The sequence below is a fragment of the Argiope bruennichi genome, chromosome 11 (genome assembly GCF_947563725.1).
Source record: "Argiope bruennichi chromosome 11, qqArgBrue1.1, whole genome shotgun sequence".
Classification (NCBI taxonomy): Eukaryota; Metazoa; Arthropoda; class Arachnida; order Araneae; family Araneidae; genus Argiope; species Argiope bruennichi.
Genome location: NC_079161.1, coordinates 27,239,435 through 27,267,288, shown reverse-complemented (window position 1 = coordinate 27,267,288; position 27,854 = coordinate 27,239,435). Strand labels below are relative to the sequence as shown.

The following is a 27,854-nucleotide window of genomic DNA, read 5'->3' as shown; positions in this document are numbered from 1 at the left end:
ATGGAAGCACTGCAACGTGAAGTTGAAATGCTAAAAGCCAAGAAAAAAAATTTAAATAATGATTCTAATGCTGCGTCATCTGTCGATTCTTCATATAATGCCAAAAATGGTGTTATTTTTAAAACTACCAAGATTGTAGAAGAATCTGCAAATAAAAAGACTTTTGAAAGCATTTCAGCATCTAGTGGAAGTGGGAGTGACAATCCTGCAAGACCAGGATCTTTATTGCTCTCTGTCCCAAAAGATTTCGTTAAGCAGCTGGAGGACGTATTTGGTCCATTGATGCCTAATGGTAAGGATGCTAAATTAAAAAAAAAAAAAAAAAATTATCTTTATTGTATTTATGCAGTTTTATTTTTTAAAATGGCAGAGATTATGTAATACTCTCCTTAATGCTTCTGAATGCATTTCTGCTTATTATTTTAGTAAAAAGATTGAGCACATATATTTGGATGTATTGCTTTATATCAATTTCCCCATTATTTTAAATTCTACTACATTGATCTTTTCTCGTAATAAAAAGTGTTTTATAATTTTAAAAAATATATATGAACTTTGGATAACTTTTTTTCTGATAATCATTTTTGTACACTAAGAGTAAATGATTTGCATGGTCCTATAAAGTGATTTTTAAAGTGTTTGATAATATATCTATAGCATTCTTTATATAATTAAATCTTAAAAATTGATTCAAAGCCAAATTTTGCTAATGTTTATTCTCAATGAAATTTAGTTCTTTTCATTATTAACTTCAGAAAATATTGAAACATTAAAATAATTGCATTTTTAAAATTCAGAAAATCAACTTTTTACTATACCAAATTAGGTTTTGACTAGTTCTTTGCTCTGATTTTAATAATCTCTAAAAATATTTAATCAGTGTTGCCATGCCACCATGAGAACAGGGAAAATGCAGAAACTTTAAAGATCACAAAAAAAGGGGGGTTTAAAATTTTTTGTTATTTTTTCCCATTTGACAAATGCCAATGTGTAAAGATTGCAAGAATAAAAAATCGGTCATAGACTTCGAAACCGGAGCAATGATATTCCCGATTGTGTTATCTGGAAACTCATCCCTTTTCTACTTACTCTCCCTTTTTTTCGGTATAGATCAATCCAGTTTCAATGTGTGAGACAGTTGTTCTTTTTCCCGCAAGATTTCGGAATTTGTGGCTAGTAAAAATGCACGAGACTTCTGTAACGGCATGAAAGAATAGAATGCATTTCTTTGGTGGGACCATTCCATCTGTGGAAGCAGTGCGGTGATTTAAGTATCATATGCAATTTTATTGAATGGTTTATTATTTAAGAAACTATAAGCTTATTCAAAGTAGATAAGAATTTCTTTTAAGACAATGAGCTGCTAAAAATCCATATTTAATATGAATTAGATGTATAAAAAAGAAATTGATTCTGATTTTACTAAATGGGTTCCAGAAGTTCAGCAAAATGTACTTGTTGTGTACTGCTCATTTTGTAAGAAAATAATAAATCTAAGAAATTAGGGAAAATAGGCACTTTGTTTCCCAAAAGAGGTAAGCAAACAAGACTGGATGCCAGTTCAAAAAAGTCATCATTGATGTTGGACTTAATATCTAAAACAAATATGGAAAAAGATGACTTGTAAAATCCGAAAACATCGTTTATGTGCGAAAAGTAATTGACTTTGAAATTTTAATTCAAGAACAATTTAATGCTGAATTTTTATGGGCATTATAACTTGTATCACATTTGTCTTAAAAAGACATGAAAGAGGTATTATATCCCCCTTTCCCCTTAATATATAGATTTTATGCTGTAAAATTCTTGGTAATGAATAGATTTTTTTTCTATATATAAATATAAACATTCTTTTAATATGGTATTTTGAGTAATGTTAAATATGGCTTCCTTTTCTTGCATTTCCATTCCTTAAAACCATGCATTATATTTAGCACACGAGTTATTCGCACCTTTCCCAGTATCTTGAATATGCATGCAGTAAAAACGCTGGGATTTTTTCCCTTCAAGATTCGAGTGGCAACCCTATTAATATAATTTGCATTCATACTTTACATTGTTGTAATGAAATCCAGAATGATTTTTTTCATTCTATAAATTATATTTTCCTTCTCCTTCCCCATTATTAAGGTATGAAAATATTAAATTTATATATGTTGAATGAATTTCATTCTAAATTTTTAGTTCAAGGAACAATTTGCACATGAATTAACATGTTGAATCACTAAAATTTAGGAATTTGTCTATTTCTGCAATTGTGTAACTTATTATGTAAAATAATTATTTCTTTGTTAGTATGAAACTATGCTTTTGCTTTGAAATGTAATAAAAACACTTTATTTAATCTTTGATTTTAAGCAGTTATCTATGAAATCAGTGGTATAAGTAAAGGATCTTACAGTAAACATAAACAGTAAATGATCTTAATTCCTTATATTTTTTTAAATCATGTTATTGAGTAGTTAAATTATCATAGCTTCTGAAGTAAACACTTAGGAAATACCAGTTGCAAAATAAGAGAAGATGAGGGGGGGGAGAAGATATGTTACAATACAGAACAGTTTATATATACATGCGTCCAGTTCAACTTGATTTTTGATATTAAGTGAAACTCATTCTACTTGATTAAAGGGATTCTATTACAGGTTTAATGTCTTTCACGATTTCTGATTTAAAATAACTATGTTCTTGAGGGAGGGGGAGAGGATTAGATAAACTTCATTGAAATTTAATGGAACTTAAACATAGCAATATTCTGTTGAACCAACTGGTTGCTGGAGGCAGTTAATATGTTATTAAAGGAGAAAACAAAAATAATGCATGTTTTTTCTTTTGAAGAATATATTTTGAAAATTAAAAATTTGATGCCCTTTATATTAAGTGGAAGCTCTTCTTTTGGCATCTTCTACTTTATGTAAATTTTCTATATAAAACTCTATTTATATCTTACTTTATTCCTGCTGTGTTACCATGTGCTGTTTTGTCAACTTACTTATTGATGAATCATAGTAAAATTTGTTCCAAATTTTTCTTTTAGATAATTTATCGACTGGACCAAAAATTGAAATAAATCTAGCAGCAGCTAAATCAATTTATGATATTTTAGGAAGCTGCATACACACTGAAAAACAAGTAGATTTAAAAAAAGGTAAGAAAATTAAAATTGTATTAATATAGTTAATCAAATAAAGATACGTGTTCTCTCATTCTGTATTTTATTTTAAGTACGAATTCTTTCAAACTATAAAAAAATTTCTTTTGTTTTTTAATAGCGGGCTCTAAAAGAAAGCTCGTACTAAATAATTCATCTGGTGAAAAGAAGATGGATCAAGAAAATTCTGATGCCATTGGAGATATAGAAGAACCTATAAGTTTGTCTAAAATAATGAAAAAAGAAGCATCAGCTGAACTTTCTAAAAAAGACAAGGTAAAAATTTTGCAAGTATACATTAAATATTACTTAGCATAATGTGATAAATATATAAAAAATTATTTAAATAATTATCCTTTGTAAGTATTTATAATGGATTTACAGTAATATTTCTTTTATTAGCTAAAGTATTTGTAATTGTTTGGGTTAAAACTTTTTAATGTCTTTGTCAATAAAAAAATTAATACAACCTACTAAAACCTCTTAAGAATTAATGTTTGTGAATAAAATTTGAAATATTAATGATTCAAAAGGAATACTTATCACATATCAAATTATCTCTTGATTGCTATGTAATTTCTCAAGTGCAAGAAAGCAAATATATTTATTGCTAGCATTCACATGAATCGCAATTTGTTCTTAAGCAAATGCATTGTTAAAAGGTCTGTAGGATATTTTAGATATTTTAAGCACATTTATTTAAAACTAGCTAATATATGCCTTGGGTTGTTTTAGATGAATTTTTTTCTTTTTTTCTTTTTAAATATTTGTGATCTAACTTTACAGAACTTTTATATGAAAATTTTCACATATAAAATCTTGTTGCCTACATCTTTCACTAGCAGTATTTGGTGACCAGTTTGTTTACTGGAATTATTGATTGACAATTTGGTCTTAATGATACTGTCAGTTATAAAAAAAAAAAAATGTCAAAATATTTCTGTTCAGTTTTGATAGTCATCCAACTCGTATTGTTTAAAAGCCTTGGATTGTTCTTTATGCTATATTTTTTTTTTGTATCTTTATACTTATAATTATATCATAAAAAAAAAGGATGATTGTGCTTAAAAATGGATGAGCTGAAATTTTTTCAGTATTGCTTGATTTTGAAGTTAAACCTAAACTGTAAGTATATATGAAATTTTGCTAGAACTATGTCTTAAAGGTAGTCGGTAAGAAAAATTAAGCCAAATCTTTATCTTGATAATCAACAACGGAGAGTGAAAAAATAAATTCAGGATGAAAAGCAAGGCTGGGTGATAATCAAACTTAATCATCACAATATATAAGCCAAGAAAAATTTATATTTTTTAATATATCGTGAATTTATTTATCTACTTCAAAAGTAATCTATGAATAACATCTATTAACATACGCACTGCTTTATCAGAACTTCTCCTATAAAAAGGAATTTTCAGTTACTTTGTTAATTTTCATTTTGATACATTTATTTACATTTTTCCCCCAATAAAATAATTAAAATGTCATTAAAACAAATGTTGCAATAACATTTTTTTGTAACTATGTCTGCATTTCACAATATATAATGCAATTTTATTTTTCAATAATGTAGTCATTTTTAAAATTTTACCTTCCTTAAAGACAATTTATAAAATTTCAGTCCCTTTCCCAACACACATATTATTTGCTTTTCAGACACTAAATTCAATAGTTTTGATAAATTGGAAATCTAATGTCATGAAAAATTAATTTGGTATATGAATAATATGAAGTTTTATTTAAAAAGTATGTATTACTAGCAGACTTAAGTTAAATATGTAACTAGAATTTTACTCAATTTGTAGATAAAATTATTACAATTAAAGAAACTTGACCATAACTGAAATTTTCAGATATTAAAAGGAAATTAAAAATAATTTCAGAATGTGAATGGATATAAAATATCAAGGAGTGAGTGAATTTATGAAAGAATATTTGCAGTATGTTAAGTTTTAGATAAGGCTTTCAATTTTGAGGCGATTAAATCTTTGTTTAATAAAATATATTTATTAAAGAATAAATATTTTTAAATTAAAAGTGTAAAAGACATGCAACATATTATTTAATCATATAATTTGAAAATTATTTTTAGAAAAGCTTTTATCTTTCTACTAATATATATTCTCATTAGCATTGCATATTTTATCAGCATAGAAGTAATTCCAATGCTATGCTACTGAAATGAAAATATTTCCAAGTTTATACAAATTATCATCTCTATGATCTTGAATGCTCGAACAAATTCAATTGCTCAATCAAAAAAATAACAATCAGATGACAGATTAACTTATCTATCACTAAGAATCTTTATCGTAAATGTAGAGTAAAATTTAATAAATATATTATGAAATAATATTTTTAGAAGTATATTTAAATTACAAAAAATTGTACTTTAGAAAATGCATTAGAAAGATATAAGATGGAAGATAACAATATAAACATTCCATCACATTCAATCAGGAAGTAAATCCGAATAATAAAATTCTATCAATCAATTCTATCAATGAACGTAATACATTTTACCGAAGTTCTTCCAAAGCGATATTTCCGAATAGAATCGACAGTACGAATGTTCGTTTAGTATCGAAGTATATTTTAAAGATTTAAAAAAAAATAATCAAAATACTGCATATTTTTTAAACTATCAAAAGCAGTAATGGAAAAAACAACGTACGAATTAAAAAGTGAAAGAAAAACCTCCTTCCGATCAAAAATATATTCTACTCGTATATAGGCTGAAATAACATCTATCAATAGAATACTATATATCGCCTTCTGTTGAAGTGCTTCCAGAGTAGTAAATATTGCCAAAATCCAAATCGATTGCAGGGTTGCCACGGCACCGGAAAAATACAGGGAATTTAAAATACTCTAAAAAAAGAAAAACGAAGGGAAATTTTCTATAAACGGGGAAATTCCAAGAAATTTTAAGTTTGTTAGTTACTTCTTCTTTTCGTCTAAAAAAAGGCTATTATTTGAATATTGCAAGAATAAAAGATTGTAGCCATAGCACCAAAAACGAAGCAACTGAGTAATCGCGGAAATTCACCTTTTCTACTCGTTCTTTTTTGCTGTATAGATCAATCTAATTTCGATCTCGGAGACAATTTTTCTCTTTCTATGAGATTCCTGGATTGCAGCTATTGAGAATGCGTGAGACTGTTATAACTGAGTGAGAGAATAAATTTCCTTGTTGGGAATAGCAACATTCAGTTTGCGGAGTAACTCGCGCGTTAATTTCGTGAATGGTTTATTATTTGAGAAATTGTGATCTTATTCAGACTAGACAAGAGAATTTAAAAAAAAAAGTGAGCGTTTTTAAAATCTACATTTAATATAGATTGGAAGGATAAAAAATATAAATCCTGATATTGCTAAATGGGTTAAAGAAACTTCGAAAATCCGTTTATTGCTTACTACTTTTTAAGAAGATAAAAGCTTAAGTAATGTGCGAAAATAGGCAGATGCTAGTCTGGCTAAAAGAGGAAAGCATACATAATTTCGTGGTAGTTCAAAAAAAAAAAAAATCATAATTGATATTAGATTTTGTATCGAAAATGAATACAGAAAATGATATGCAGATTCTGAAAGCGTCCAATTTGATGTCCGAAATTTAGCTGATTTCGAATTTTTTGGTTCAAGAACAATCATTTATGGGCATTAAAACTTGTTGCATCACCTTCACTATTTAATATCTTCTGTGATATATCGGAAATATTTTCGCTTACGTTCACCGAGAGTAAAATAGCTCCCCCCCCAAAAAAATACTTTACGTTTCACGGAAATGTCATACATTATTTGTTACGGATTTTTACAGTATTCTTGTTATTCAGTAATGAAAATATTGTCAACAGAAGTATGATCGAAGAAGCAAAATTATTAGGATGCTTATTTTTGATAGAGCTTGATGGTTCTAAAAACAGCTGAGGCAGCTAAAAAATATCGAGTTGGAATGATTTCAAGTTACTTAATTACATAAAACTATAGAAACTGAAAAAGTGGCTTTTCAGTAATATTTTATACTTCGAAAGAATTTTATAGAAAAAAAATATTTGAACGTATGTCCAAAAATTGTATTATTTTAAAAATTGAATCTTCATTAAATCCACATTTATTGAAGGGCTTTTCTTTTCCTGTTCATTAAACTTTGGAGTATTGTTATTCCATTTTTACTCGCGCAAGAATGCTGTTCACACATTTGCTCTTATATTTCATTGAGAAAACGCCGGGAATTTTTTCCCCCCAAATTTAAATGGCAACTTTAAGTATATATTATCAGAATTGTTCTCGATAGCATCGTAGTATCGTTAAAATTCGATATATCAGAAGTTAGATCAGCTTCAAATGTTCCTTTAATATTGATGAGCAGCAGAATGTAGGTAATCATCAAATGATGGGTGAACTGATATGCCACAAAAAATCATCTTTAGTATAAATAAAAAAATAAAAAAATTTATTGAATAATTAATTTTGAGACAAGAGTGTTTTTAGCGGTATAATTTATCAAACTTTATATATTTTTGAGAATGTAAAAGCCCACACTTGATTAAGAAAATAAATGAAAAAAAGAGAGAGAGAAAAACTTAAGATATAATTTGGTTCTGTTTCGAAACTTTGAAATTTTGATCTGCATCAAAAGTTTGTTCAGTTGTAAAATTTATTCATCAAATGGCAAATAAACTTGCAGTTTTATTTTTCAGGTTTTTAATGAGTCTATGCAATTTCCTTACAAAGTTATTTCATTGCTCTATCTATTTGTCATAAAATGAAATTATTGTATTTGATTAAAAAAATATAAATTTTGACCATATTTCATTGTTTTATTTCATTTTTCAAAACATGATTTCGAATTGGCACTTTAAGGAATTAAATCAAAACGTATTTAAGAAGAGCAGTGTAACATACAATTGCAAACACTCTATTTCCTTTATTTCATAATTGTTCATTCAATACAGTGTATTGTAAAAAAATTATTTTAAATAAGGCTTTTTATATCACTATTAATTTTATAATTGTTTCCACGAGTATAATATTTATATACAATCTTTCAAATGGCCTCAAAATTAGATTAAAATACTATATTGCATATACATGTTATAATCATTTTGAAAAGATGCTTTTAATGGCTTCTTTTTTGTAATTTAATTTCTCTAAATAAAAATGAAAGAGTTAAATATTGCTAAACCATTTTTGCAATTACAGTGCATACGGATTTAGAAAAATTTCGTGTCATTGTGGTTGAAATAAGTTAAATAGAAAATGTATAATAAAATGGGTTTTTTTCCTTGTTTTTCTGCTGCTCTTGGTTATTTTCTCTTTTCTTTATCTAGCACTAGTGATTTTCATGCTACAGATAACGTTCCATTACTATGTCTTTGCTATAGAGCACATTCCAAAAAAAAAAAAAAAAAAGTTGGTGTTACTCATTTGAAACATTTGAAGTTTTGTAACAGTAACCGTTAGAGTTTAACTGTTCTTCATGATTCTTGAGTACATGCCTCAAAATACCTTTTAGGTAAAAAAAAAAAATTCTGTTCCTTTGAACAGTCTGATAGTTACGGTCTCGTATATTGGGATAGTTTTTTTCTTTCCCTATAATCGCCCTATATTTCATAATATTATATTTGCCAAAACTTACAAATTGACAAATTATTGATATTTACTGATATTTTTGATAGATAATAAAATTATCCTGTGTGTCATTTATTTATAATATTTTAAATCTGTTAGTGTAATTATTTACTTATTTTCATAAGGCAATCGGTGATTGGGACCGAATAACTCCAGAAGCTCAAATATTTCGACAAAAAGCAGCAGAGCATTACGAACTGGAACGTCTGTGCAAAGATAATTTACAGAAGTTCCGTGATATGAAAATAGATATTGCTGCTGATGCGTATGCTGCTGATGTAAGTTCAGAAATCTTTTTTTTTAACATTGTGATCTTTGTTATTGTTGTAAAAAGGTTTTATTTTAATCAAGACTCAATTACATCAGAAAGAATATTCTACATTTTTCCATATGCTAATTTTTGTTTTCTAAAAATGTGTTTTTCTAAGAACATTTTCTGTGTATCATTTCTTTAAGTGTTTAATTAGCAATTTAATTTCCCTTTCATAACTTAAGAACAATTAATCAAACAATGCTTTCATATTCTGTCATATCATTTATGTCAAACATTAATATTTGTTTGAGCCAAGTATGTAAACAGTATCAATTATTGATACTAATTTTGTGCTAAAAAAAAAAAAAAAGAAAGGCAGGATCTTCGAAATAAACTTCTATTATTAAAATAGTTGAAAGATCACAAAATAATGATAGTAAGATTCTTTTCTTTGTTTCTTCTAATCTTTTATCACCTATCCTTTTCCTTAAAGGATTGCTAAAATATTAGCAGTTCTTGGTGGTTACAGTAATGCATCAATATAGCATGACTAGTAATTTGTAATTAGTAATATTATGGCTGATTTTTAATAATTAGTTGTGTTTAGAAATATTAAAAATCAGTGTATAGACAATCGATTAATTTTTTTCTACATAGTATTTATTTTGAGCTACTCAAATGCTCTTTATGGGCTACAAATTTGATTTGCTTTTTCTACAGTTAGTATGAGGAACTTTCGGATTATCTTTAATTAGGGATGTCAGTAATTTTTTCAATCAAATTACCTTTATTTAGTCTTACTGACGAAATATGGTTGATGCTTAGTTTCACAAATAGACTAGATAGATAATATTCATGTTTCGAAATGTAGCAGTTTTTTTTCTTTAGGTTATGGTAAAAAGGCAGAAGACACAGGCATGTCTTGCCCCATCTCGTGTCCGGATAGAATACTTTCTAAGGGAATTCATAAAAAGAATGTTCGATTTTCTAACAAACACTTGTATAGTTTCCATTATTTAGATAAATCCTTATGAAAGCAAGTATGACAAAAAAAAATGCATTTATAAAATAGATATTTAATAATAATTCATTATTAGATGCCTAATATATAATTTTTATTAAACAAGTTTTGTTATTTCATTTCAGTATTATATCATAAATTAAGGATTTTCAAATAATATTAGCTATACATTTTTTCATACTTCTGCTTTTAATGTAAATTTAAAATAGTTGTTTTTCATATTTTACTAATATTTTACCTCTTTGCTAAGTACATAAAAAAATATTGACAATGGATATATTTTGATGTTTTGTCTGAGAATAAGTTACGTATTTTAAAAAAAAAATAATTTCAGGTATTTTATCTGTTAAATAAGATTCATATAGGCTTTTTTTTTTTTTTTTTCACAAGGAGGGGGCATATTCTACATTTATTCTTCATGAATACAATTTGATTTTGAATGCTTTCTTTATAGGCTTGTGAACATCGATTGAAGATGGATGCTGCAAACAAAGTTGCATCTGATTTGATTTTGCGGCATAAGTAAGCATGTTTTTTCCTATACCTTAACATTATTAATTTAATTTGTACTTTAAAATTCCTATTTTGTTGTCACATATTTCAGAGTATTTTAAAAATAGAAAATTTTTCAAAGTTTACAAGATTAAATAATAAGTAACACTTGCTTATTCTATATTAAAAAACTTGTCCAGAAAAAATTATTTTATTAAATATTATTCTTTATTTTCCCCCCATTAATTTCAAATATTTTACATCAATTCTTGCAGCATATAAAAAAACCAAAATGTTTTCAAAAATCTTTATCTGCTGCTTAAATTGGTAGTAAAATCCAAATTCTTCCTCTTGAGTGTAATGAGGATGACTAGATACATTTTCGTTAAGAAACATTTTAAATAGAATCTGTTTGGATCTGTAGTAACATTAAATTTGTCATGAAGTAGTAACCAAATCGGTCTTCAAAAATGGAAGTTGCCCAACTTTTGTAATATATTTTCTTGATAACTGTTAATCCAATGTTAGATATATTTTTTAGAGCCTTTTCAGCTTTAGTAGTGATAAATTGAAAGAGGTTTTAGTTTGCAATTAGCAGTTGCACTCGCATTAACCATTGCTGTCAGGCGTGTCATTGAAACCTTAAAGCTACTTTGTCCGATAGAACAAGGGCTTCTAAATGACTGGGCAATCGTCGGTTGATTATCGCACTGTATTTTCAGCATTACTTCCATCTCTATGATAATTTCTTGATGTCTAATGTCTACAAATTATGAATGAATTCAAAGATAGGGCGTTTTTCTCTGCATTGAGAATTCTTTCCGTTATGATTATTCGTACGGTGGATTTCAGTAACTTTAAATTCTTAGCTTATTTCTAAATTCTCATTCCCATAATAATTACATTATAAATATCTTTTTTTCCCCCTTGCTAGGTGCAAGATCGATCTTGTTTTATTTGAATGAATATTTTTTAAGGATTTAGAAATGGTATAATTTTATCTTAACTTTAGTAATATCATAATCTGTGTAATGAATTTTGCAGCAAATGCAATTGACCATGTAAGATCGATTGACTGTCATTCTGCAAGACCAGTGAAGAAATTCTTAGTTGACTTAATATTTAAGATGGTAGACAACAATTTTTCTAAAGGGGGTGGAAGGGCTCAAATGCATAAATTTGACTTTGCATATGTTGATTTATTACTGTGTTCTTAAATTTTGCATTTTGTCTCTCTTTGAAAAAATTTAAAATCGAGGAAATAATCTCTTCCATTACTGATATTTCAAAAGGAATTGTTTGTTCACATAAAGATTTATAAAAATGATTCATTTTTTAAATAAAAAAAAAAGATTCATGTTCTGATTAATTTTGATTTTATATTTCTCATTTCATGCAGACAAAATCATTTCGTTAAAATTGCAAATTATTAAATCGGCATTTAAAATTTTAAAAAAAAATGTTTAATTTAAATAAGCTGATATAATGCTTCAGATACATAGTGTAGTTTTTAAGTTATTTACATTATTACACACATTAATTTTTAGTGCTGAATTCCGTGTTATTCTTATTTATCAAGTGCAAACCTTGCATTTTGCTTGATTCATAGAATATTAAATAGAAGCAATTATTGTTATTAGAAAGAAAAAAAAAGTGTTTTCCGAAAATGTATTTTTATGTTTGGCTTGTTTAAAATTAATTAGGAATTACATGTAATATAATTCAAGCTCTTATATTATTTAAATACCACTAATATATTTATGCATTAAAGAAATGTAATAAAAATATATTCAAATTTTGTCTATAAGAAAGATATTAAATGAAATTGGGAATTTATTTTTTGGTAAACTCGCCAATATTTTTCACTTCTCACCAATTGCCAGTATAAATAGCTCGTTCACGAGTAAATTTTTAAGGACTGCTTTTTATGGTAATCATTGTCCAACTATTTGACAATTATAATTATTTATTAATTTCTATTTTCTTCTGCTAACATTCTGCCAGTTCTTTTAATATATAAAGTCACATGGTTTCTTAAATATGAGGTGTTCGGGGGACTTAAAATACCAATATTCTGAAAGTTCTTTAAACAAACAAGAACTGGATTTTTTTATATTTTTTGTGAATAAGCTTAAATGATAGAGCCTCTAGTGTGCCTTGTAATCAAGAATCTTTTGGAATTCATATATTCTCTTATTCTAATTTACATATAAAATCTAGACTAACTTGGAACAATTATTAAAATTATCTTTAATAATTTTTGCAGTTCTTATCCTGAGATATTAATTGTATAAGTTTTCTTTTGATTTGATTTACATTTGCTATTTTTAGTTGAAAATTTTCATTATCATTAGTACAATTTGTTTTCTATTCTGAAGGTTTTCTAGTAAATCATTAGATGATAATTGACAATTATAATTATTACAATATGACAATTATGTAAAACTACCATTGGCAATTTAGAATTGATGCAGAAATAACCTAAATTAAGTCAGCATTGATTTCATGCATCATGATAGAATTTTATTTTTTATAAAATGTTTATCATAATATATGCATAAGCTGAAAGATTTCATGGTGAAATCTGCTCCAACTATACCTTGAAATCTTTCCAAACTAGCTTACTAGACTTTTCATTAATTATTATTTCATTAGCAATAAAGGTCTAGATTGCAATGATCTAGACCTACATGGATTGTTTACTGGCGAAGCTGTAACAGCAGTATCAAAATTCCTTGATGCAAAACAGAATTCTAAACGTTGTAAAATCATCACTGGTCAAGGACATCACAGCCTGGATGGACCAAAAATTCGTCCTGCTGTAATAAACTTTTTGAAAAATAATAATTATAAGTAAGTATTATGATGAGATTTCTATTATCTTTAATTTTTTTTTGTTTTGTTTTCTATATATTTACTAATACAAATTTTTAGAACTGTCATTGAATCGTATTTAATTATCTGATGCGCTAATGTTTCACCTTTGTAATCTCTCCCACCCCCATTCTCTCCCCGAATATAAAATTCAATCTATGAGCATCAATGAATATTAATAAAAATGTCCATTATGGTATAATGTAAGTAATTCCTTACCACTTACAATGGTACTAATCCCTATCTCTGCTAATAATAAAAGATGAAAGTGTGTGCTGGTACTCTATGACAAGACTTTTTTGACATGCACCCTCTCAAATTTGGCTCGTATACCTTGAAGGGTGGAAATATGATTGGTAATAAAAATAATTATTGATGAAATTGCGATAAATTTCTTAAAGGTACGATTTTTTATTACAAAGGTACGAATTTTAATTACAATTTTGATTAAGGGTTTTAATGTTTACCACGATAATTTTCGGTATTGCACAAAAATAATTTTTGCTGTTTCAAATTTTTTAAAAATCTTTCTAATGATACCATGGTAATAATTGAGCAAATTATTACTTGGTATTTTTTATTTTTTCGTAATTTTCACCAATAGATTGCATTACTTGCTTAGAAATTCCTGCTGTTTTCATTGTTCCATATGATGTTTGATCCTGATTATTCTTTCATTGTTAAAAGCAAATCAAAGGAAGGATGATTGTTTAATATAAATCAAACTTATTTGCCTCTTTACCCCCCCCCCCCCCGTCTGTGTAGTTTACAGGGTGCGGCAGAAAAATCCGAACAGTTTTTAATGCAATTTTATAACAAAATATAAAAAATACAAGTAGACTTTTACTAATAAATTATCTCTTCCGAAATGGCTACCATTTGCAGCGATATGGAGGCTCAAATAACGTAATGAAATTTTCAACAATGGGCCGCAAGTCTTCTAGTTTTAATCTATCCCATTCCTAAAGAAGTGATTAATTTAGCGATTCCAGACTTTTGTGCGATTTCGTGCAAGCCCTCGACTCCAAAATGGACTATGCATTGTAATCCATGGAATCGAGATTCGGCGAATATAGTGCCCCCTCTCTAAATGATACCACATTCGGGAAAATGCACTTGCACTACTCTTGTTCCTTTTTGGCCTTGTGAGCAGCTGCGGTATCTTTCATTGCCGAACTGCTTCTTTGGCCTACAGAAAAACGGCTTCTAGAATGTTCCTGTGGTACACTTTTCGATTTATTTTAGCTTCCTCATTCATAAAAACCAGAGTTGTTTTGCCATTTGTGCAAATTCAGCTCTAGTCCATGATCGATTTTGGATGTTGGATATGTGCAACAATTACCGAGATGCTTTGAACGTCTTCAGTTCAAATCCTATTGTTCTGGGAGTTATGATCTTGTTGGACGGTAAAGAGCTGCTCATTAGTGAAAGGGTATCTCCCCCAATGCTGTACTGCGGCACACTTCAAAAGTTTTCATCTGTGCACGGCTAATGGAAAAGTACCTAATTTACTTATATTTTGCTAATATTGTCATTTGAGGTATAATTATGTAGCCGGTGGCATATTAGTACTTTTTCTATTAATGAAATGTTAAAAAATAAGCATTATTGATTTTCCAAGTTATCCATAATATAAATGTAGTAATTCTCAGCTATGATTTTTCATCTGATAGTTGTAATTTTAACACTTGGTCTACCACAAAGTGGACATTTAACATAAGCGAATTTTTATTCATAATCATTATCAATAAATATATAAATTGATTTTTGAGTTAAATTGTTATATTCGATATGTTCAAATATATAAAACAATATGTATATGCTAAAAATAGTTCTTTGTGAATATAAATAAATCTTGATCCCTCATTCCACTAACCGTGTATATATTAATAGATCGTTAAAGCTTGAATGCTCTATGAAAGAAATGTATTAATTGCAGGGATAATAATGAAGAAAAAGAAGAGTACAAAAAAATACCATATTGCTAAAAATTGTTTCAAAATATTTTTTTGTGACATTTATTTTCTGTCTCGTAATATTTCTTAATATAATTTAATCATAATCTTGAGACAATATACATACTGTGTTAAAATGTTATTTGAGCATTGACTTAAGATTTTTCTATTCATATTTGATATAACATAACTTATTATTATTTTACTTCTGGACTTACAACTTATAAAATGATCTGTAAATTTTCTCTTATTTACTTCTGTATAGTTAATGAAGCATTCTTTTAACGGGTTGTGTGTCATTGCATATTTTAAATTTTATTGAACTAAGCACTTGATGTAAATCCTAAAATTACCCTCCCCCCCCCCATTAATTATCTAATGCACACAATTTTTCTTTCTTAGTTTTTCAGATGATAATCCTGGCTTCGTAATGGTTTATTTGCATTCTCATGGAAATAATGCACCAAGAAATGTATGTTATGAAATTTTTTATTTTATTATTATTATTTTATTGCAATTTTTTTTAAATTTATATTTGACTATACTAAATAATCATTGGGCTCTTATTTTCATCTTTACAATTTTAAATACTTTGATTAATTTCAATTGTTGTATGGAGCTTAGTGTGAGATAATACTGAATATATATTTGCATGTCTTAATATTTACAAAATTGATATTTTGTTTTGTATCCTTATTTATAATGTGGCCACTATGCATTTCTTGCATAAACACCTTCCGTTTTATAATCTATCATAATTTGATTATGTATGTGTTTTGCAAATTACGTATTCACAACATTCTAGGATGCCTGTCTTGTGTATCTAGGCATGTTCTCTACTACTTCACATGTGACCAAAATATTTTAATAGATTTCTGATTGTGTGGTACCTCCTCCTTCTTAACAAGCCAATATATCCTAGACTTGACATGGAGATGTTGAATGTAGCTTTGATTTTTAGCTAAATACTGCATCTGAATGACATTTTTTATCTTAGAAAAGGTCTCACCTTGCTAAGCTGCATTCTTCCCAATATCAAGTATATGAACAGTCTAGTTATATACACCTCATCCCCCCCCCCCTTTTTGGTTAGCAAAGTAACATTTTCTGGACTCTTGATTGTGAAATACTAAACTCAATATAACAAAGCTCCTCTTCTTTGAGAAGTAGACTTCAGATAATTGTGTATTTGTTATGATTTCTATAATTACAGATAGTCTACCAAGAAATTCTTTACTTTTAATAATATCAGTATATTTATCTTATAGATTTTTTTTTCAGCCTGGTGGAGAAAGATTTTCGTAATTTACACGTAAACACAGTTATTGATATCATATTCCATTTGGAAATGCGCAATTACTGATTTTTCTTTTTACAAGATAATTTACTAAAAGAATATAATTAGTGAAGATAAAAACCAAAGAGTATAGACTGCAATTACTTTTTGTGACAGAAAACATTTTCTGTGCTTGTGAAAGAATGGATTTAAATCTAGTTTTAAAATAGATTAATTTGAGAATATACAAACGATTCTACTTAACCAATCTTTTGTTCAATTAGAATGGAATATAATTCATACTTACAATGATGCCAAGAACAGGATTGTTGGCTCAACTGGTAGAAATACTTTAAAATTATACCCAAAATCTCCCTTAACCCAATATCATGGAACAGAAGATATAATCTTTGTAACTGCCATGGACCATTCCTTTTTTTTTTTTTTTTTTTTCCCCTTTTCTTTTCAAACAATTCTACATTGAAGAATCATATCACCGTTGCTATAGAGGAGGGGATGATCCATTTCATTATTCCATTAGCTGTCCTTTCACTATCTTTTCATCTTAGCAAACCCATTCATGACCTTGAACAAATTTGGTGAATCAATGCGACAAACAAAATGTATGAAATGAAAACTAGAAATCTTGTATAGTTTCTGCAAGATAATGAAGATTTTATTTTATTATACCCAAGCCCAGAATAGTTTTTGTCTCCTTCAGTCAAGTCTTCTTCAAGCAATATTAACTTTATCAAAATGCTTTAAATCGTATTCCCATACCAAATACTTTTTTCATTGTTGTATTGTGTATTTTTGTTTACTGAATATAATCTTAACCCCCCCCCCCCTTATATCCATTCAACTGATCCTAGAGATTTCAAGTTCAGGGATATTCTGCGGGGGAAAGAAAGTACTGGAAAGACTATACTAGGATACTCCACTGATGAATTAAATATGCGTGTTCCTTTGTATCGTAGAGTTATTCTCTATTAAACATTACCTATTCTAAGAATTTTTTTATTCAGTTTTGCAACTTTCTTAAGGCATCTCATTTTCAAAATAGAGCTGCCAAGTGGATCAAATGCCTTTCCAACTTCAAGTTAATTACATAATCTGTATATTGTTCATTTAAGAGAAATATAAATTAAAATAGAAATGAAACAAGTTTTGTGAGATTATATATTTCACTTCGATCTTTTTTTCTCAGTCTTATTATAGCTTAGAGGATATATGAAATATTTTAGTAAAGAAAGCAAATATAACATTTAAAACGTCTACCTTCAATTGTTGTGAAAATTTAGTTTTGTGTTTTTTTCAAGTTGCTACAAACAGTATCCCCCCCCTCCTCCCTGTTCTTTTAATATACAGTCACTTTAAAAAAAATGATATGGCATTTCCATTAAATATATTGGCTATTGCATAGTACATAAACGTGAAACTTATTTTTAAAATGTAAATATATAATAATGCATATAATGTATTTAATGCATTATAATTTCTTTCAGATATTTTTCATTATCATTATCGATTTTACAGACACTTTAATTCAAATTATTCTGTTAGGTCTCAAATAGTGTATTTCACATTAAATTGTACGTAAGGTCAAATTTATAAAATTAAAATATAAGGAAATGTCCAAAATTAAAATATTTTGAATGAAAAATTACATTATTCAACATTTCAATTTTAGTTTAATTTTACAATGAGAATTGTTTTATTTAAAATATTCATTAAAATGAATTGATTAAAATATTTTATTTATTATTTGAAGTACAATATGTAAATAATTAAAATAATTTTTGAATTAATAAAAGGTGTCTTATTTTTCAAATATTCAAATACTGACAGAAAAGAACTTCTAAGACTTTAGAAAATCTATCCTCAAAAATTATCATTAGTTCACTGTTATTCCATATAGCATTTTATTATCCAGTTTTCTTTTATTCTTCTTAAAATAATGACATTTATAGAATCGATTCTACAAATTTTATTCCTTCCACCAATTTTTTTAATATATTTTTTATCTGATTTGTTTGCAGTCAGATCATTTGGTTTATGTAGATCTGGAACCAAAGAGCTAATAGTTTAAATCCATTTCAATTAGGAACCATCAGCTAAAAGCTTTTATCCATCAAATTAATTGCATTAATTTAGTCGTGTCCATCTGTGATAAATTCCATCTTATCGCATTAAATAAAAATGTCATTTTAATTCATAATTTAAAATAAACGGGGCATTCTAACTAGTTCATTATGTTCTCAAATAGTGATATCACATTTTTGAGGACGGGGGCACTGTCAATATATTTTTAATTATTCTATTGTAGTTATTATTTTAGTTATTTATTATAGTTATTTTATTTGCTGTAGTTATTTAATTATATTTTTATTGAATTTTGCAATGTCTCTCATAAATAGCAACCACTGATGTGTTTAGAGATAATGAATTTTCATATGACAAATATTAATAAATAAATACAGGGATTATGGCTGAAATACATTATCAATGTTCTTTCCCTTATTAAAAAAGTGTAGTTGTGCTTTTGATTTTTTTTTTTTTTTGTTTTTTAGTTTATATGTACATAGATTTTTGCTGTTTTTTTATTGCAAATGCATATTTTTATTCATTTTTCTTTTGCATTTGCTACTGTTTTAGGTAAGTAAAAAAGTAGGTAAAAAAAAGAAATAAAATAGAATTAGGTGTAGTCAATGAAGAATTCTAGTAAGTATTTTTACAGGTAGAGCTTCTGGTGGGTTTTTTTTTTTCCTAATTTGATATTTTAACTGATTTGTTATTGTTTTTTGTTATTTAACACATGTATATTCTGATTTTATATCTATTTTAAATATGAGAGTTTCTTAATTCTTTATTTTCTTAATGACACAAAAATTCTGTGTTCATAAATTTATACTTCATAACTGGCAAATTTTATGTTTTTAATGTGTTGAATTTTTCAATTTTATCCCCCAAATTCTATCGTTTTTCAAATATTATTCCTTTTAATGGACAATATTCCTTATAAAATGGATAAACAAAAGGTCCAATTAATTTTGAATTTCATAAAATGGATAGTTCTCGGGTGGTATAATTACTACAAAATAGAATATTCCCTTAATTATAACCCATTTAATTGACCCTGACTGTTAAATCTTGTAGTTGTAAAAAGAGTAATTGTGGAGTCACAAGTCATGCATGCCACCTAATGGACAACAGTATTTTTAAAATTTTTAATACTGTCAATCTTAAAACATTAAAAGGTTTCAACGTATATCCATGAAATAATAAAAATTATTATTGTAAAGGCATGATGACACTAATGGAATAAATAAAAAATTGCATAATTCCAATTGCACATTCCAATGATATATTTTACATGCAAAAAAAATTATGGGAAAAATATGGGTAACTAATAATAATAAAATTAGTAACTAGTAGGTAAAAAACCATTTTTTAAAAATCCTTACTGAAAATTATTCTCAATATTCTCCCATTTATCCATATTACTCTGGATATGTTTTCATCTTTAATTAACACAAATACACCTTTTGTAATTTATTTTTGAAAAAAAAAAAAAAAAACTATTTACTACATTACTGTAAGGTTTCTAAATGCCATTATACCTATATTTGTTGTTCATATTATGCTTTCCACCCCTACCCCTTATTAATAGAAAGCCTATTTTCTAATATTAAGGAAGTGATGCTTAACAACTGAAATTAAATTTTTTTTAGATATGAGGAAATATTTGGTTAAAGTTTCAAAATTAAATGATGGAGATGGAGGTTCATGCATTTTTTTAATATTTAATATTTTTTTTACAATACAATTTTTTAATATATATTTATACAATTTTTTAATATATATTTATACAATTTTTTTAATATATATTTATACAATTTTTTTAATATATATTTATACAATTTTTTTAATATATATTTATACAATTTTTTTAATATATATTTATACAATTTTTTTAATATATATTTATACAATTTTTTTAATATATATTTATACAATTTTTTTAATATATATTTATACAATTTTTTTTAATATATATATATTTATACAATTTTTTTTAATATATATATATTTATACAATTTTTTTTAATATATATATATTTATACAATTTTTTTTAATATATATATATTTATACAATTTTTTTTAATATATATATTTATACAATTTTTTTTAATATATATATTTATACAATTTTTTTTAATATATATATTTATACAATTTTTTTTAATATATATATTTATACAATTTTTTTTAATATATATATTTATACAATTTTTTTTAATATATATATTTATACAATTTTTTTTAATATATATATTTATACAATTTTTTTTAATATATATATTTATACAATTTTTTTTAATATATATATATATATACAATTTTTTTTATTTATATATATATATATATATATATTTGATTTGTTTGCAGTCAGAGCATTTCCTTTCTGTAGTTCTGGAACCAAAAAGCTAATAGTTTAAATCTATTTCAATTGGGAGCCACCGGCTAAAAGCGTTTATCCATCAAATTAATTGCATTAATTTAGTCATGTCCAACTTTGAGAAATTCCATCTTATTGCATTAAATAAAAATGTCATTTTAATTCATAATTCAAAATAAACAGGGCATTCTAACTAGTTCATTATATGTTCTCAAATAGTAATATCAAATTTTTGAGGACAGGGGCTCTGTCAAAATATTTTTTAATTCTATTGTTATTATTTTAGTAATTTATTATAGTTATTTTATTTGCTGTAGTTATTAAATTATTGAATTTTGCAATGTCTCTCAAAAATAGCAACCATTGATATGTTCAGAGATAATGAATTTTCATATGATAAATATTAATAATTAACTACAGTGATTGTGGTTGAAATACATTATCAATGTTCTTTCCCTTATTGAAAAAGTGTAGTAGTGCTTTTCAGATTTTTTTTTGTTTGTTTGTTTTAGTTTATGTACATAAATTTTTGCTGTTTTTTTATTGCAAATGCATATTTTTATTCATTTTTCTTTTGAATTTGCTACTGTTTTAGGTAAGTAAAAAACTAGGTAAAAAAAAAGAAATAAAATAGAATTAAGTGTAGTCAATGAAGAATGCTATGTAAGTATTTTTACAGAAGTAGAGCTTTTAGTGGGTTTTTTTTTTTTCCTAATTTAATATTTTTTAACTGATTTCTTTTGTTTTTTTTTTTGTTATTTAACATATGTATATTCTGATTTTATATCTATTTTAAATATGAAAGTTTCTTAGTTCTTTATTTTCTTAATGACACAAAAATTCTGTGTTCATAAATTTATACTTTATAACTAGCAATTTTTATATTTTTAATTTGAATTTTTAAATCTTATCCTCGAAATTCCATCGTTTTTCAAATCTTATTCCTTTTAATGGACAATATTCCTTATAAAATGAATAAACAAAAGGTCCAATTAAGCTTAGAATTTCATAAAATTGTTAGTTCTCAGGTGGTATAGTTACTACAAAATAGAATATTCCCTTAATTATAACCCATTTAATTGACCCTGATTGTTAAATCTTGAAGTAGTAAAAAAAAATAATTATGGAGTTCACAGGTCATGCATGCCTCCTAATGGACAACAGTATTTTTTAAATTTTTAATACTGTCAATTGTAAAACATTAAAAGGTTTCAACGTATATCCGTGAAATAATGAAGAAAAATTGTTGTAAAGACATGATGATGTTTATGGAATAAATAAAAGAATTGCATAATTCCAGTTTCACATTCCAATGATGTATTTCGCATACAAAAAAAATTGTTATGGGAAAAATATTGGTTACTAATAATAATAAAATTGGTTACTAGTAGGTAAACAACATTATCGTTTTTTAAAATCCTTACTGAAAATTATTCTCAATACTCTCCCATTTATCCCCATTTCTCTGGATATGTTTTCATCTTTAATTAACACAAGTACACCTAATTGTAATTTATTTTTGAAAAAAACTATTTACTACTTTACTGTAAGGTTTTAAATACTATGATACCTATATTTGTTGTTTATATTCTGCTTTCCACCCCACCCCTTATTAATAGAAAGTCTTAATGTTAAGGAAATGATGCTCAATAATTATATATATATATATATATGAGTGAGAAAATACTTTATTAAAGTTTCAAAATTTTCAAAGTTAAATTAGTATTTCCATTTGTTGATTTCTGAATTTTATAGTAAATGGGTGGGAAGGGGGGGCTGCAAAAATCTAGTCCAACATTACAAAAAGAAAAGGGGGGGGAGTATCAATTATTCTTTGGGTAATTTCTTATTTGACTATCTAAAAAAAGAGCATTGAAGAATGTCTTTTTGGTATGCATTTCTGCCATTTATGATCCAAACCTTACATTTAATATATTTTATAATAAAACATTAAAACTTATCTGTAAATATTTGAAACAGCAATTCCTTACAATGATTAATAACAAGGAGATCTATTGGATTCTTTTTATCTAGACTCACCCCTATTTAAAATAAACAGTCCTAGCACTTAAATTGCTATCATCTATAAAACAGTTTAAGTATTTTAATTTAAATAGTTTGAAGATTTAAAACAGTTTATAGATTCTCCACATAAATTATTGCGGTGGGCAATGGCGCTCTTTCTGAGTTTCTTAATTTTTTTTCATTCATCTTGATGCACCAACTGAACTGAACTAAATTTTGGCTTGTTGCAGATCTTTGATGTAAAGATTACTGTAAGCATATCAGTATTTGACATTTATGAATAAACATAAAATTCATAATATAATATGAATTAATTATATTATCATTATTAATTTTAGATATATCAGTTAAAGTATGATTAAATATTATAAAGGTAAGTGGAAATTAGTCAGTTATTTTAGTTCATTTAAATAATTTATTTAGTAGTGAAATAGTTTATTTTCATTAAATATACTTAATGTAGTAATGAAATTGAAATATCTTCATTACCTATATTTATTAGGAAGTCAACTTCTTTGGAAAAACTGGTATCTCATTCCACGAATGTCGCTATTTATTATAATCTCAGCATTTGCAACAACCCTTTTTAGGAAATCAGTTGGGTTTTGTTTCTGAGAAGTAACCCCAGGCGCTTGTATCGCATAAACGTTGAACTTGGATCGCTCGTTTAAATATAAATGTGTTCCACTTTCTAATATGTGGTTTTATTTTCCAGAAGAACATTGTTGAAGACTTTTAAAGGTTGGTTATTGTTTTCGGTTTGCTTGTTAACCGGGTAGCAATGAATGCATTATGATTTTCGAGACAAGGCAAGGCGGTATTGTGTTGGACTAGAGGTTTGTAATTCGGACTTGTGTCGCTAAATGAGTCATTGTGACGTTGCAACGTTTCACGATTACATGACGCCGTAAGCCTTTTATTAAGGCATCCCGATTGTTACGTAGAGGGAAATACCCGCTCACAGATACACTTCACACAAATAATAAAGGAAATAAGTAGATGAAGTGGATCAAAACTCTTTTCTGTTGCTCACTGATGGTAAGTTTTTGTATTTTTGTTGATTGGTAGGCTACGTACTGAACACTACATTACCGCATTTAATGGTATTCTATTATGGATACAATTTGCGTGGAAACTTCGAGGGCGTCTTACAAGCTACCTGTGTCAAGAATAAAGTCATCAGCATAAAATGATCGATCTAAACATTCTGTCATAGTCGGATACTTATCATAGGATCTTTTCAGGTGTGTTTTATTGGTTGCCAAAAGGGGAAATGCACTAGATCTTACTTCGAAGAAAACACAGCTGAATCTATAAACCTGATAAGTATTTTTCTATATCCTTTGAAAAAAAAAGTTCTGCATCTCTTTCAGCTAGCCTTAATTGTAAAGAAGCATTGTCAATGTCCGAAATCTAAAAACGTTAATATTGATTTTAAGTTAATTAAACAATCCCGAGCTAAAATATTCGCTGCAGGAAAAATCGCCGTTTTCGTTGATCTCAATCCACTCTCACTTACCACTGTTCCAGAAAATATATTCCAGTTCATTAAATAAATCGAAATTCACAGCGTTTGGATTAAAGAATAATTCGCAATAGCCAAATTGGTATTTTCGATGGTGATCATTCGCCAAGTTTGGCAATCCAATTAATTTTAATTTTTATTTAATTACGTGTTGACAGTTTTTTTTTTATTGCAATACTAAAATTCTCCAAAAATTCCTGTTTCTGAGCGTTAACTCCTCAGTCATACCAAATAAAAGTAAAATGAAACTTCGCTGCAACTCTATATAAACGATATATTTGAATTTTTCGCTCCTTTACACCTCTGAAACGTTACAGAAAACGTTCGTGTCTCTTTTCTGGATCTTGTTCTCAGGTTCTTCTAAAAGGGTGTGACACGTATTCTCATGCTAAATTTGAACCCACAGCCAAACCCAGATTTTTTTTAAAATTGAAAAGTGGATCTAAAATGAATTAAATTTCGCATGAATGAAAGTTTGATTATAAATTCATGTTTTCTTAAATGCGAAGAGAAAATGGTTTTGACTGAAATGTCCTCTACAAATGGTAGTTTCAATTGAGTATGCAGAAAATGTAGTAATTTATATTGCAAGGTCTGTCTGAAAGGATAACTGGTTCTCAGAGAGCAAACGGAGTGTACTTGAATTTGTTCGATTTGTGGATGGCAGGAGTGAACCGATTTTGGATGAATCTGTACATCTGTCTGTTCTCGTATGTGATTGATAGGAAGCTTTTTTTTTTTTTTTTATTGCGAAATGTGTCTGGATATGCTCATGAGTGAGATTTGCAAGACTGTCTGTGTGGGAGTTGTTGCAGGGATTGAAAGCAAATTTAGTAAAAGGAGGTTCAACAAAAAAGAAATTGAATGTTTAGGAGAATTGGAAGAGAATGAATCTTAAGTGTTTTTGTAGTTGAAATTCAAATAATTGAGTCATTGATCAAATTAACGAAAAAATATATTGAGCTTTGGATCTATGTGCTTTCGGATTGCATTGTGACTCTCAAAGCTTCGTTCCTACGACTGTCTTTACAATACTGTAATTTCATAGTGTTTGAAAAGGATTTATCTTCAGTTACACTTGCGACGAACATATAATTAAACATGATTCAGTTCTTAATTTCACCATTAAATGTTGATACGTCTAGTGTCCGTAATATTACGTCGTAGTTTAATAATATTTTGTAGTTCGAGACACATATGAAAGAATGTTTAGAATGAGTTTTTGAATAATGTTTAATGTCGTTTCGTCTGTGAATCTTTTATGGTTTCTTTCTCTTTTATAAAAGTATCTCTTCTGGTTTGTATGTTTCAAACATTGGATAAAATAGTAACTTCGTTATTTCATAAATTGTTGGTTTTAGAATCAAATAATTACGAGGCGGTGGAATCTGCGTCATATATTCATGGTACAGTTTTATTTGTATCATGTATTGAAGGTGCAGTTTTATTTCAGTACCTCTTTAATGCAGCTTTAAGAATCCTCTTTTTGTTCTTAATATGTATATTATGAATTACTTTACTTATTTCAATATCAAACAATTATTGAAAAAAAAAAGTTCACCTAAATTTTGAAAGCATTTTTTCTCGGTGGACTACTTGAACAGAGTCACGAATTCGTTGTTCTCGTGTAGCATAGATTTCTTCAAATTAGTGTATTCTTAGACAACTACGATTGATGTATTTGATCTTTAGCGTTACATCTCAAATTGTAGAATGGATAATAACTCCCGGTAATGCAATACACAAATACCACGCGCCATCTGTTGGACATAAATGTTTTTACTTTTTAACGTTCTAGATATTGCAGTGAATATTCGATATTGGATGTATTATCTTCGCCTGGTTTCGATTTTCATTTGCTTCAATGACTCCATTTGCTACCGTATCATAATTCTAAAATTTTTAGAAAAAGTAAGAAAAATGTGTGCATAGATTTAAAAAAAAACAAAAAACTGTCGATTAGTCATAGGGAATTAAGAGCCGGCATTTTATAACCTTCTTCCAATAGCTTCAATACATTTTATAATCTATACCTAAAATATCTGTCATCAAATCCATCAAAATGTCCAATATGATATTAATATGACGTAGCAACGTGTTCCTAATATTTTAGCGTGTCTATATTCTTTTCATTGTAAGTTCTTTAAATGAAACTTTTGATTTAAGTATTTTATCATAATATTTATATTTTTTACACGTTTTTCAGTTTCTGAAGGATATGTGTTCCAAGAATGGGCCAATTGGCTCTGGTATAGCTGTTTTACCTGGCTTTCAAATTTTGTAAATATCTGTGTAAATATGTGTTTATGTGTACTTGTAAATATGTACGTATATATGAAATAACTATAATGTATAAAATTCTGTTCTGTATAATTGTATTAGCTGCTAACCCGGTGCTGTTTAAAATCAAAATTTTATCATATATCTCTATTTTTTACATGCACTCATGTCCATAAATTAAGGATAATTCAGAGTCACGCGGAAATCGAACTCTAAAATACATAAAAAAAAAGGACTACGGGTTGTTTCGGGGCGCCATGGGCTCAAAATTCGTGTTTATGGATGACAACGCCCGTCCTCGCCTTCCAGACATCGTAAACGAATGCCTTTGATCGGAGGATATCACCCGTATGGACTGGCCAGCATTCCCACCGGACTTGAATCCAGTAGAGCATGTGTGGGACATGCTTGGCCGACGCGTTGCAGCCCGTCAACCACCTCTTACTTCGGAGAGCATTGCTTGATGAATGGTGTAATAATCCCCAAGATCAGATCGATAATTTGATACTCACCATGCGTAGGCGTTGTAGGACTGTATTGTATCGTCTGGGAGATATACTATGTTTTAACCATCATACCAACCATGAAATATTGGTTTTTGTAAATAGGTTTTTTGTAATTTGCTCCAAGGAGCAAAAAATCGCAATTTTTATTAATGATATCAAACATATAGCATCTTTTTTGCTCTTTATCTTTTGTTTAATAAATAGGCTTTACAAATAAGTCACATTTGTTTTGCTTCTGACTTTCTTTTCCTGAACTTGCATTATCCTTAATTTATGAACGTGAGTGTAGATTGCATTAAATTTCTCCTAGTCAATCGCTTTTAATTTCCTTCTTTTGAAATGAGATCTTTGAAGTCTGCGTTTCAATTTTGTAAAAATGATATATATAATTGTATATTGTGTAAA

The 27,854-nt window shown here is 27.4% G+C and overlaps 1 protein-coding gene across 1 annotated transcript; it reads left to right on the top strand.

Annotated features, from left to right (window-relative positions):
* On the top strand, positions 1–27,854 carry LOC129956505 (uncharacterized). Its single transcript, XM_056068425.1, has 9 exons — positions 1–292; positions 3,038–3,148; positions 3,273–3,427; positions 8,908–9,060; positions 10,511–10,578; positions 13,204–13,401; positions 15,780–15,849; positions 24,383–24,460; positions 26,861–27,854. Exons 1-9 carry the CDS (start codon positions 1–3, stop codon positions 26,945–26,947), a joined length of 1,212 nt encoding a protein of 403 aa, XP_055924400.1. The 3' UTR covers positions 26,948–27,854.

Excerpts from the sequence above, each read along its gene's own strand:
- LOC129956505 (XM_056068425.1), top strand. The coding sequence starts at position 1 with ATGGAAGCACTGCAACGTGAAGTTGAAATGCTAAAAGCCAAGAAAAAA. Across the intron at positions 3,428-8,907 it reads AACTTTCTAAAAAAGACAAG|GCAATCGGTGATTGGGACCG; the intron begins GTAAAAATTTTG and ends TATTTTCATAAG. Across the intron at positions 9,061-10,510 it reads CTGATGCGTATGCTGCTGAT|GCTTGTGAACATCGATTGAA; the intron begins GTAAGTTCAGAA and ends CTTTCTTTATAG.